The sequence below is a fragment of the Erithacus rubecula genome (assembly GCF_903797595.1).
Source record: "Erithacus rubecula genome assembly, chromosome: 18".
NCBI lineage: Eukaryota > Metazoa > Chordata > Aves > Passeriformes > Muscicapidae > Erithacus > Erithacus rubecula.
In genome coordinates, this window is record NC_136670.1 from 7,686,087 (window position 1) to 7,697,929 (window position 11,843).

The 11,843-nt window shown below is 62.4% G+C and overlaps 2 protein-coding genes across 2 annotated transcripts; both read right to left on the bottom strand.

Moving 5' to 3' along the window:
* Window positions 1-915: 915 nt before the first annotated feature.
* On the bottom strand, window positions 916-7,132 carry TCF15 (transcription factor 15). Its single transcript, XM_079321482.1, has 3 exons — window positions 3,593-7,132; window positions 3,084-3,562; window positions 916-1,351 (listed from the first exon to the last, which is right to left on the bottom strand). Exons 2-3 carry the CDS (start codon window positions 3,558-3,560, stop codon window positions 1,277-1,279), a joined length of 552 nt encoding a protein of 183 aa, XP_079177608.1. The 5' UTR covers window positions 3,561-3,562; window positions 3,593-7,132; the 3' UTR covers window positions 916-1,276.
* Window positions 7,133-9,319: 2,187 nt separating this feature from the next.
* Window positions 9,320-10,809, bottom strand: SRXN1 (sulfiredoxin 1). The gene is made up of 2 exons (XM_079321483.1): window positions 10,444-10,809; window positions 9,320-10,281 (listed from the first exon to the last, which is right to left on the bottom strand). Exons 1-2 carry the CDS (start codon window positions 10,702-10,704, stop codon window positions 10,078-10,080), a joined length of 465 nt encoding a protein of 154 aa, XP_079177609.1. The 5' UTR covers window positions 10,705-10,809; the 3' UTR covers window positions 9,320-10,077.
* Window positions 10,810-11,843: the final 1,034 nt, after the last annotated feature.

An 11,843-nucleotide genomic window follows, 5' to 3' on the forward strand; every position in this document is an offset into this window, starting at 1 on the left:
CAGCTCCATAAATCAAACCCGGGGGAGGGAGCCCGGGGCAGGCTCACCTCGGTGAGCAGGGGGCCAAGGGGTGCCATGGGCTCCCAACAGAGCCCCTGCCTGGGGCAGACTCCAGCAGGACCTCCAGCATGCTCCCCCTGCTCCATGTTGGCTCTAGGACCTCAGGGAAATAGGGCAGTCCCAGTTCTTCAGCCCTTGGGGGGAGCCCCCAGCCGCCCCATCCACAGCTGCCTCTGGTCCGTGGGACATGCTGGCCCCTGGGAGCCGCCAGCCCCAGCACAGCACCATTCCCAGGCTCAGCTATCTGCACAGCCCAGCCAGTTCAGCCCACTCAAGCAGAATCCCATGTGAGGATCTGGCCTGGGAACCCCCCATGTCCCCATCTGACCCTGTGCAGGTGCTGCTGCCTGCAGCCCCACTGTGCAAGGCTCTGCATGGTGGCAGTGGCAGTCACAGTGGGGACAGTCATTGTGCTGGTGGCAGTGACAGTATTGGCGGCAGCGGTGGCGATGGTGGCAGTTGCGGTGGCAGTTGCAGTGGCAGCGACACGCACCAGTCATGATGTACCAGATGGAGGGCAAGGCACAAAAGCAGTTACACCAACCCCGACCCACCACCTGGGCACCTGTGGCTGCAGCACTGGGCTGCCATCCCCATCCCATGGCATGGCACTGACCCCCTTAGGAATTCTGCAGCCGTTGAGGGCTAAAGCTGTCATCAGGGCCTAGGGACAGCTCACCCGGGGACCTCACCCCATGTGAATCCCACTGTGGCACAGGAGTGGCACTGTGGGTAGGGCCGGGATGATCACGCTGGTTCCAATGGCACAGAGTAGCAGTGCAGAACTGGGGTTCAGGGCTGTCTCGGGGATCCCCACCTCACCCTACACTGGGGTGACAGGCAGGCACTGGCCTATCAGAAAAATAAGGTTTTATTTTCCAAGCGGCTGCACGTGCACAACCAGCATCCCCAGGGCCACGACACTGTCCCCCCGGAGCGCCTCGACGCCGGCCGCACACAGGCCCCTTCCAGTCCAGCCCTGGGGCGCGGGGACCCCCCTCCCCAGCCCTGCCCCGCTGGGCAGCCTCGGCCACGGGAGCGTCCTCCCGCCCCCCTGCCGGCTCCAGGGCCAGTGTGGGTGTGCTGCCAGCCTGGGCTCGGCCGCTGCCACCTCGGGTGAGCAGCTCCCTCCCTCCCCGCTGCGGTCTCTGGGCTGGCGTGTGCGGGCTCCGTCTGCCTCTGCCGCTGTCTCAGGTGGGTGCTGCCGGACCCCGGCTCATCTCCGCGACACTCGTAGGGACGTGACCCCTCGCACCTTCAGGCAGTTGCCCCCGAGGTCCCTCCGACTGCCCTGCAGAGAGAGGAGGAGAGCTGCAGGTACCACGGGGTGTCTGGGTGGGGGGCACCCCACTCCTGCCCATTGTCTGCCACACTGACTCCTCCATGGGGACCCACTGTGAGATGGCCAGTGGCTCAGTCCTGGGGTGGCTCTGTGCTGCCTGGAGTGGACAGACAGACAGATGGGGCTGTGCCTGACAAGTGGTTGAGTGGATGGCTGGGAGGTGGGTGCTGTGGTGGAGCCCTCCAAGGTAGGTTCCCCTTGGCCTTGTCACCCTGCGCAGCCCCCATGGCTGTTCAGCACTGCTGGGCTCAGACCTGTGGCCATGGCCAGTAGCACCCCAGGACAGACACACAGCCCCAGACAGATCCACAGCCCTAGAGAGACATACACAATCCAAACTGGGATGGGGAGATTCAGCTCTACCTCACAGTTTATGAGAACAACCCAGTACTGCCCAGTATAACCCAGCACACACCAGCATGTTCCAGATTTAGCCCAGAACATTCCAGTATAATTCAGCATGGATCAGCAGAGCCCAACAGAGCCCATTCCAACCCAGCCTATTTCCAACCTTGCACAGCCCAACATGGCCCCAGTACAGCCCATTAACAGTGAAGTACAACCCATTTCCAGCTCTGCCCATTTCCAGCCCAGCCTCAGGGCTGGGATGCAACCCAGTTCCCCCCATTGCCCTCCAGCAGGAGCTTCCCAGGCACAGTGCCTCCACAGACCCATGGCTCCAGCCCCAGGAAGCAGCCCAGAGGATCCCAGCTCTGTCAGGGACCAAGGCTGGAGGACCCCAGGAGGGTTGGAAAGGTTGCAGAGGTGGGTGGCAGGAACAGGGGAGCAATTAAAAATGGAGCAGCAAAAGCTGAAAAAGCTGTGAGGGCTGGAGTGACCCATGATCGTACTGCTTGGGGTCACACATGGGACATCTTGAAGGTCTGTGGGGACAGTGGCAAGTACAGCAGGCCCTGCGCACAGCCCTGCCAAGGGATGTCCAAGAGGTCGGGCAGCTTCCAGCCCCTCACCCTGCACCTCATATCCTGCACAGCTATGGCCAAGGGCACCCAGGACCCTGGCATGGGCAGCAGAGTGGGCTCACCACAGGAAAGGTGTCCCCTGAGCTGCTGGGGAGGATCAGCTGTGTGGGCAGGGCAGGGCTGCTCTGCCATGGCCCAGCTCAGTCGTGTGGGAGCTGTGCTGGTGGTGCCAGCAGACCCTGCATGGGAACACTGATGGGGAACTCTGATGGCCCCCCTCAGGGGGTGTCTGCTGGGCTCTTCCTGTACTCATCACATCAGAGAGCTGCTGGAGTAGCCCTGCTGCAGAGCTGGTGGGCTGGCAGGGTTGAGTATGGAGATGGGAATGAGGATGGGGATGGGGATGGGATCAGCCAGCGAACTCTAAGCTCCCCCTGGGACAACCAATGCCGCCAGCTCCGGGGTGACTGTTTAACCCCTGAGACCTCCCAGCCCGGATGGACGTGGGGGAGCAGCCCAGCCCTCTGACGTGAGCAGGAGCTGTAGGCGTGTGGCTACAAGCAGGATTTGGCCAGGAGCAGCCAAAACCTCCAGTGGGAGCTGGAGCCAGAAGCTGTGGTTCTCACTGAGCCATGCCGAGTCTCCTGCCCTGCTTAGGCCAGGCAGGGTCTGCTTCCCCCCGTCCCTTGGGGACATGCTGAGCCTCCTGCCACACTCAGGCCAGGAGGAACCCTAACCCACCCCAGAACCCTGCTCACCCCTTTCCGCTGGTTGCTGAGGCAGAAGGTGCAGATGCTGCGGGGCTGTTTGCTGTCCAGGTCGCCCTTGGCGCCATAGATGGCACTGAAACAGGGCTGCCCGTCCTCGCAGCCCTCGCCCAGCAGCAGCACGTTGGCCAGGTGGGAGATGTAGCTGGAGGCCAGGCGGAGTGTCTCGATCTTGGACAGCTTCCGATCCACCGGCTCGGTGGGGATGAGGGTCCGCAGGGCGGTGAAGGCCGTGTTGACGCTCTGGGTCCGGTCCCGCTCCCGTGCGTTCGCCGCCTGCCTCTGCTTCACCATCACCATCGGCCCCGGCTTCCGCGGCAGCTTGCGGCGAGCCTCGGCGCCCTCGCAGCAGCCGAACGACTGGTCCGACGTGTCGCTCTCGCTGCGGTTCTCCTCGTCCTCCGAGAGCATGCTGAGGTCGGGGTAGAGCACGCGGGCGGCCACGGGGCGCAGCATGGTGAAGGCCATGGTGGGGTGCCCGCCCGCACCCCCGGCCCTGCTGGGGGGACCCCCCGGGCTTGCGGGGAGCCTTCCCCCACCGGCACAGCTGCGACGGCGGTTCCGGACGCCTTCCCGCTGCTGCTCCGCTGCGGCAGCTGAGCAGGGCTGGGACGGCTGTCTGCAGGGGGAATCGGGATTTATACGGCCGGGGAGGGGCTGGCTCCGGAGCCCACCCCCAGCCGGCCCCCCGAGCTCCGGCCAGCGGCCAGCGGCCAGCGTCCTCACCCCAGCCCTGAGAGCCAGCGCTGGCTCTGGCTGCTGGCCTGGCCCCGCTCCGGCACGCTGGCCTGGCTGCGGGCACCTTGACCCCGGGTCATGCCCACGGTTCTGCTGAACCGAGGCAGTGCCAGGGCCACGGTCCTACAAGCGCTCCCTGTGTCGTGGCCTCTGGCACCTGCAGAGCGATGTCACACACTGTCAGCCCACCGGCAGCATGTCCCCAGCCCCTGCCTGGCTGTGCCTTGCCAGCCTTGGGTCCTGCACAGGGTGGCATGAGATGAACCTGGGGCACAGCAGCTGGGATGGGGAAGGCAACCACGAGTGGGTGGCACTGGTGGGTGTCAGGGGTGTTTATCAGAGGGATGCTGGTGGGGGACGCGCTGCTGCCCGCACTCTGCTATGCCCCACTGGGACAGGGTCTGTGCCCAGGAGGATGCCCGGGGCAGGCAGGGAGCAGCAAGGACAGGCAGCTCTGCACCCTCAATAAAAGTACTCCTTGCTCCTCTGTTCCCAGGGCCTGGCACCGTGCCTGCCCACCATGGGAGGGGATAGGGGGACATGGAGAGGCACGGGCAGCACTGCCGGCAGCACAGCCAGGAGCATTTCCTCCCGCCCAGGAGGAAGGTGTGTGCCGGCAGTGGAAACACAGAGTCTTTTCCTGAGAGGGGAGCGATGAGCTGGCAGCAGCGGGAATCACCCGTGTCCTGGGAAGGGCTGGAGGTGCTCCCCAGCCTGACCGTGTCCCCTTGTCAGACCCTGGCACTCAGTACCACAGATGGCCCTGCTCCTGCTCACCAGAGAGGTCTATGCAGGTCCCACTCTGCCTTCAGCCCCCCTGCCCTTAGCCCAACCCTCCCAGGAGCAGGCAGGGGAGTAGCCAGCTGAACCAAACAGGCAGGAGGCTTCCTGCCTGCCTTCCTCCCCTCCCTCCTCCTCCACGATGCTCCAGGCGTGATGCAGGTCAAGCGGCAAAAACATGTGGAGAGCAGGACCTGGATCCTGGCTGATGGCCCTGGGACTGCTGGGGATGTGGCTCGGAGATTTGGCAGTGCCAACTGTAGTCCCCACTGTCCAGCAGCTCCACAGCCAAAGAGGGATGCTGAGGGAAATCTTGGAGGCTTGCCAGGGCTGAGACAGTGGCCATGGAATGCAGCTGGCATACCACAAACACCCCAGTGAGGTGGTCAGTGGGGTGTCTTGGGGGCATGGAATGGGGTGGCATCATGTTCCTCAATGCCCCATGGCCAACAGCCTATGGTTGCAGGACGGCAGCTTGTGGTATGGCTCCTGGGATCTGGGTCCCCCCATGGGCTCTCCTGGTGCTGCTAAGGCTTGTGCCTGCTGGACTATGACAGCTGTGCTGCCTGGCACCGGCACCACTTCACTGCCTCCCATCCTGCAGGCTGTGAGCAAACGGCCCCTCTGCCCCCTGTGGGGCACAGGCAGCCCCCAGCTGCAGGGTCCCCCTGCCCTGTTTTCTTTCACCATTTGTCTGCCTGTGCGGAGCCTGTAAATCACACTATGGGGGATAGAGAGATGGGCTGGAGGCTGGTGGTCCTGCTGGGGCTGGGGATATGCAGGGCCACACCAGGAGCTGGGGACATGTAGGGCTGAGCAAGAGGACAGGGATCCTCCTGGGGATGAGGATGGGCAGGGGTCTGCACTGTATCTGCACTGACAGCTCTCCCCGTGAGAGACCCCTACCTTCTTCTGTACCCCCTGCCCAGGTGCAGGCCCCCACAAAAGGGCACGTGCAGGCAGTGCCAGAGCCAAAGCTGGAGATAGGCAGGCCCTTGGCATGACAGGAAGGGAGCAGGGAGCAAACAGGCAGGGAGAAGGCAGGTGCCTGTACAGAGAGGGAAACCCCCACTCTGTCCCCTTCTCACCCGAGTTTTGCTGAGCTGTGGCTGGGGGTCCACAGCAGCCCCTGGCCCTGACAGGCGGCAAGACGGATGGCAGGGGCTGTGTACTCAGCTGCACATCCCACACATGGCCACCAGCTGACAGGGACAGGCTGGGGGGGGTCACCCAGTCCCCACACCCAGCAGATCTGGGGGCTTTTCTGGGGGGCATGGCCACAGGTGGGGTCTGGAACATGGCAGGGTACAGGCAGGCAAGGAGCAGCAGACAGGAGATGGCTCAGTGTGGGATGGGGACGGCACACGTGTGTGCACACGAGTGTGTGTATGTGCAGCTGCACACATCTGTACATCCAAGTATGCATGGATGTGTATATCCATGTGTGTGTGCACAGGGATGCATGTGAGTATGAGGGTGTGGGCACGTTTGTGCAGCTGCCCGTGGATGTGGATGTGTGTCTGTGGGTGCCACATAAACCCCAATGCCACCAGCTCCCGCTGCAGTGACATCCCCACGATGGAACAGACGTGTGGATGTGTGACCACTGCCTGGCCAAATGCTGCACACAGAAGGATGGATGGACAGGAGCTGTCATCCCTGACTGGGAGAACAGCAGGAGCCATGGGAAGCAGGGAATGCTGCCGGCTCCCTGCCTGTCCAGCTGCCTGCGGATGCTGTGGCTGCAGGGCAGCAGCCAGGTTTTCCTGTGCTGCCTGGCAGACATCTGGTACAGGACGTGAGACCCTGTGCCTTGGCCCCCCCCAGCTCCCCCAGCACTGTGACTGGGCTCTGACTTAGGCAGGCAGCATGAGGTGCAGTTGAATTTGGCATCACAAACCTACTGCCAGCTTGAGTGGGTGCCAGGGAACAGTGGATTTTGGCATCACAGCTCTCCTAACTGATCCAGCCAAGCTAACTGACCCCCGGGCAGAGGCCAGCACCAGGCAGTGGGGCAGGCATTCATGGGACCCTGCATGGGACATACAGCATGGCCGGGGCATGGCCTGAGCATGGGGTTGCAGCCCTGACCCCAGCCCAACCAGACAGTGCTTGGCAGAACTGCGGGGTCAGGGTGCTGGGCATCCTGAGGGCTGGGTCCTGCCACTGCTGCCAGTGAAATGCCCCCTGCCCCCCACACCAGGGAGTGTTTATCTTCGAGGTGATACTTAAGTGTAAGAAAATAAACATGGAGCAGATGGGGCAGGGGCCAGGGCTGCCCCTGGCCCCGTGGGATCGCTCCAGCCCTGCTGGGAAAACACCACAACCAGCGAGGCAAATGGATTCCAGACCCGAGGCAGTGTTGGAACATGTGGCCACCAGGACACTGGGCCTGACCCTGCTGAGCCCTGGTGAAGCAGTGTTGGACTGATCTATTCAACCACACCCCATCTCATCCCACTATATCCCATCCATCCCACCCTGTCCTATCATATCCCATCCTATCCCATCACAACCTACCCACACCATCCCACCCCATCCCATCCCACTGAATGCCCCAAATCCACAGTTCCTGACCAGACTTTGGCACTGGGAGATGTCCAGGACTGGCTCCTCTGCCTGTGGATCCCCAATTTCAGGGTGTTCAGGCCAGTAAGGCCACAGGCCTGGGAGCTGCCCCATCCCAAATACACAGTCCTGTCCAGCTGGGCACACAGAGCCTCCAAGTCCAGCTGTGTCTTGCCTGGCACTGAGTCCAGTGAGTCAGGGATCTCATCCCAGGGGAGTCTGTCCCTGCTCCCCAATACTCAGAGACAAGAGATGACAAATCTGAGAGCCCCTGGAGCCCCCTGAAGCCCCCCAGATGGGGAGGAGCAGTGAATCCCATGGGGACTGGGCATTGTGAAACATTTGGGGGAACAGGAGTGTTTCCCAATTTTCCTGGATCAGGGCTGTATCAGGGTGACCTGCTGGGTCCCCAGGCAGTGTGGGAAGCACCAGGCCCCCTCTGCCCCCCGGGCTGTACCTGAGGGCTGGGGCTGCTGGTCTGGAAGGCATTACACGCCTGTCGTGCAGGGAAGTCTGTCCCAGTTCCGGAGCTGGGACCCCCCCTGCCCCAGCCCGGGCTGGGGGGAGCCCACAAAGCTCCTTTGTTCCTGCCCTGGAACGAATGGATTGGAGGCAGCCAGATCGGCTGTCAGCCGGCGACACCAGAGACCCGCGGGTCAGGCAGAGGGAAGGGGGACAGGTGGAGGACGGATAGATGGAGGCAATGCTGGGCTCTGGAGAGACCCATTCCTGTGCCAGCCAGGGGATTGTGGCACCAGCAGCTCCATCTCCCAGTGCCTGCACCATGCCAGACCCATGGATGCACTGGTCAGCCCTGGAGATGCTCACACAGCAGCTTGGACACAGCTCCAGGTCCTGACTCACAGCTGGTGCCAGGGAGCCCTGGGAGTGATGTCAGGACACCCTGGGACTGTCACAGACCTTGGGCACTGTCTGCAAGGGGATGGTAAGCTGGAAAAGCAGATCCTGCAACAGGCTTCCCAGGTGGAAGAATCCTCCATGGCTTGCAGGAAAATGAGCTGCAGGATCTGGGCAGCCTCAATTAATTCCCACTTTGTGGAATTCCCAGTTCTGCTGAGCTGCCTCTTATCCAAGGGATGAGGGGACAAGCCCGTGGGAGTGGGGCAAACAGAGTTCGTCTGAGACGCCCAGCAGTGGGGGCACACAAGATATGGGCAGACATCAGTCCCTGCCATGGGACACCCGTTTGGGAGCACTCTGAAAATGTTCACATTGCCACAGGAGCTGCCGCAGGAGCTGCTACCTCCTCCCTCCACCCCCCGCTCTCTAACAAGAGGAAACTTTTTAGCACGCCACAATTCTTAGGAGAAATTTATGGCCCATCAGGGAGCCGCGGGCCAGGGCTGCTCTCCGTGAGTGCTTGCAGGGCTTCCTCCCGGCACACAGCTGCTTTGATGCCGCACATGCAGCTCTCGGAGTCCCCCTCCGGTTCCCTCCCCTCATCCAGCACCCCCAGCCCACCCTGCTCTTCCTCCCCAGTGGATCCTACGGAAACGTGGAGGCAGCGGTAAATTGTGCCCTGTCCAATGCCAGCACTGCCACCTCCGGCCGAGCCCTCCTCTCCCAGCCCGTTTCTGCCCTAGGGGGACACGATCCGTTCAGGAAGGAGCATGGCTGATAGGGCAGAAGTGTCCGGCCGCAGTTCCTGCCCCAGTCCTGCTGACTCACGGCGTGGTGAGTGAGTCAGTGCCCTTTCCCCTCCCTGGATGGAGGCTCTCGACTTAGAGGGATGCTGGGATGCCCAGGGGATGCTCGAGGCGTTTTCTCCAGGCTGCACGTGGGTTCACGATGTGGTGCTTGCAGAAATGACAGCATCCCAGCATGGAAGGACTGCATGCATCCCGCAGCTGGGCCAGAGCTGACCCTGAATTCAGCTCCATGGCAGGGCAGGCTGGCAAAGCATTGTCCTGTCACAGCATCCATCCCCCAGCACAGCATCCATCTCCCAACACTGTAATAATTCCCTCACAGAACATCCATCCCCTTGCAAAGTATCTGTCCTTGTTCCATGTGCCCACAGCCACTGCTCTTGCTGGTGCCAGGCCACCATGCTGGCCATGCTGGACCACTGCATCCCTGCTCCCAATCTCAGCATCCTCTAGCACCACGCCAAGGAGCTTCAGGGGTTTTGATCATCTTTATTCCAGGTGCAGCAGCCAGTGTGCCCACCACAGGATTTTGGAGATGCCTCCCAATGGAGACTGGGACTACAGGTGAGCCCAGAGTCACTGAGGGAGGGTTGGGGACTGGCCACGCCGGGTCGGCTGTGCCTCTTCCCCGTGTCCTGATTCTGTTGTGTCCCAGTTCGCCTGTACCCCTTCCCGGTTCAGCTGTGCCCCGAATGAGCTGTGACTTGTCCCAGTTCCAGTGTGCTCCGGTTCAGCCATTCCCGCTTGAGCCATGCCCCGGTTAAGCCCGTCCCATCCCGGTTCAGCTATTCCCGATTGAGCCGTGCCCCGGTTTAGCCTGTTCCATCACGGTTCGGCTATTCCCGATTGCGCCGTGCCCCGGTTCATCCCACCCCAACCGGTTCATCCCGTCCCGGTTCGTCCCGGTTCATCCCGTCCCGTCCCGGTCCGTGCAGCGCGGCACAATAGCGCCACCTGCCGGCCCTACCGGGCGCATCCCGGTACCGGCGAGAGCCTGACCCATCCCGGCTGCAGGGACCCCGGGACCCTCCAAGTCTGGGGGACCATGACCCATCCCGATTGGAGGGACCCCGGTAACCGTCCAAGGTTGGGGGACCATGACCCATCCCGGCTGTAGGGACGCTGGCCACTCTCCAGGGCTGGGGACCCCGCCCACACTCTCACCAGGGGCTCACGGGTCGGAACCAACAGGGGCAGAGGGGGCTGCTGGGCATCCTCGGGGTGCTGGGCTAGCGCAGGTGTGGCGTGGAGGAGCCGAGGTAGGTACGGAGGTCGCTGAGGGTGGAGGGGATGATCTTGGCGGGGATGGTTTCCCTGCGGAGTGCCTGGTGGGCAGCAAAGCGGTGGCAGCCCCCGAAGGAGTAGAAGTAATCGCCGCCCTCACTGCCTTTGACCCAGAGCACGTCGATGGGGGGCACCCGCTCGGGATCCTCCTGGGAAAGGAGAGAGACATCCAAGAGCAATGCACCCGACACTGCCAACCTGTCCAGACATCCCCCGACCTGACTGTGCCAGGGCTTGTGCCAGCTTCCCCAGCAGTGCCCTCTGAATGGGTGCAGGAGGGGCTGCCTCTGCATCCCGGGGGCTGTGCTCACCTGCAGGGTCTCCATCAGGCTCTGCACCTTTCCCGAATCCAGCTCTGCCGGGATGGGCCGGATGAGGACACGCATGGGCACGTTGTGCACGTCCGAGATGTGCTGTGTGTGGATGCTCCTGTCCTCGTCCTCAGCCATGGCTGTGGCTGCCGGCCGGCCTTTGCCTCCCTCTGTTCTGCTCAGCCGAGCCCTCCGCTCTGCCCGGAGCAGTGCAACGCCCAGCCAGGCCCCTCTGCTTCCTCCTTGCCCAGCCATCGTCATCGTCACGGCCGCCGCCCCACTGTTTTGCAGAGTCACAGTGAAGGGGCAGGACAGACTTCCGGGCCGGGTGCCAGAGCTGGCTGGCCCGCTGCCTGCTCCAGAGAGCCTGCGGTCAGGGCTGCCCTCGGCTCCTCCTTCCCATGGGACACCCGAGGGCACGCGGCAGCTGAGCCCCCACCGTGTGTGTGGGTCCCTCTCCTGCCCCCTGGGGGTCTGGGGTCCCACCTGGCCGTGCCAGGCGCTAAGAATTATCTGGCAACTGAGAGTTGGGATATGCCCCCCACCTGCCTGGCTGTACCAGGAACACGTCCCCAGCCCAGAGCCCCCTGCCTCCTGAGCTGACCTCTGTGGGGTCCACGGCAAGGAACATGAGGTACGAAACAACTGCAGAGCTGAGCAGTGATGATGGGATGCTCTGCAGCTGGGCAGGCATTGAAGAACTTCAGTCCTGAGTCTTTCTAGGTCATTTCTTCAGACTAATGTTCCAAATGGGAAGAAGCTCTCAGGAAGAACTGGGTCTCCCACCCCTCTGACTGCTGCAACCGGGACACCCTGAATCCACCCTGAGACACTTGACAGGGGATGGCTGCTCCCAGTGCCCTCACCCTGGCTCCCTGGTGTTATGGAGGGTTCCCAGTGCCAGAGCTGACTCTGAAGCATGCAGATGATGGTCAGGGACGGGTTTGTGAGGCTCTGAAATTAGTTTTTTGCAAGGTGAATCTGGTAATGACTTTGTGGGTGAAAGATTGCACTGATGTCACTGGGAACCCAGGGCTCAGCTTTGCTGACAAGCTAGATGCTAAAATTAATTTGCCTTCCCACATTGGCACCCACATCTGGTAAAGAGGAAATTAGGAATGAGGAAAGGGGTGGGGAGCAGGAATGTCTGCCCCTGAGAGCAGGAGCTCTGCTGGGTTGTTGCCACTGGCGAGTTCAAATAAAATTTGCTCGCAGAATCCTCCTCGCTCATCGCAGCGGTGCCCCGGGGCTGTGTGAGCGTTAACAGCGCCCTCCCCGGGCTGCCCGCCGGGCTCTGCGCCCGCTGCCGGCATTTCACACGCCGCTTTACTTCCAGGTCAGCGCTCTGCCGCGCTCACAGCCCCCGGCGCTCTCACGAGCAGGGTGACATCGTAAGCCCT

Bases quoted from the DNA above. Each gene is read 5' to 3' on its own strand.
- TCF15 (XM_079321482.1), bottom strand. From the start codon at position 3,560: ATGGCCTTCACCATGCTGCGCCCCGTGGCCGCCCGCGTGCTCTACCCC. The intron at 1,352-3,083 runs GTGAGCAGGGTT...CTCTCTCTGCAG, and splicing joins TCAGCAACCAGCGGAAAGGG to GGCAGTCGGAGGGACCTCGG.
- SRXN1 (XM_079321483.1), bottom strand. From the start codon at position 10,704: ATGACGATGGCTGGGCAAGGAGGAAGCAGAGGGGCCTGGCTGGGCGTT. The intron at 10,282-10,443 runs GTGAGCACAGCC...CTCCTTTCCCAG, and splicing joins GCCTGATGGAGACCCTGCAG to GAGGATCCCGAGCGGGTGCC.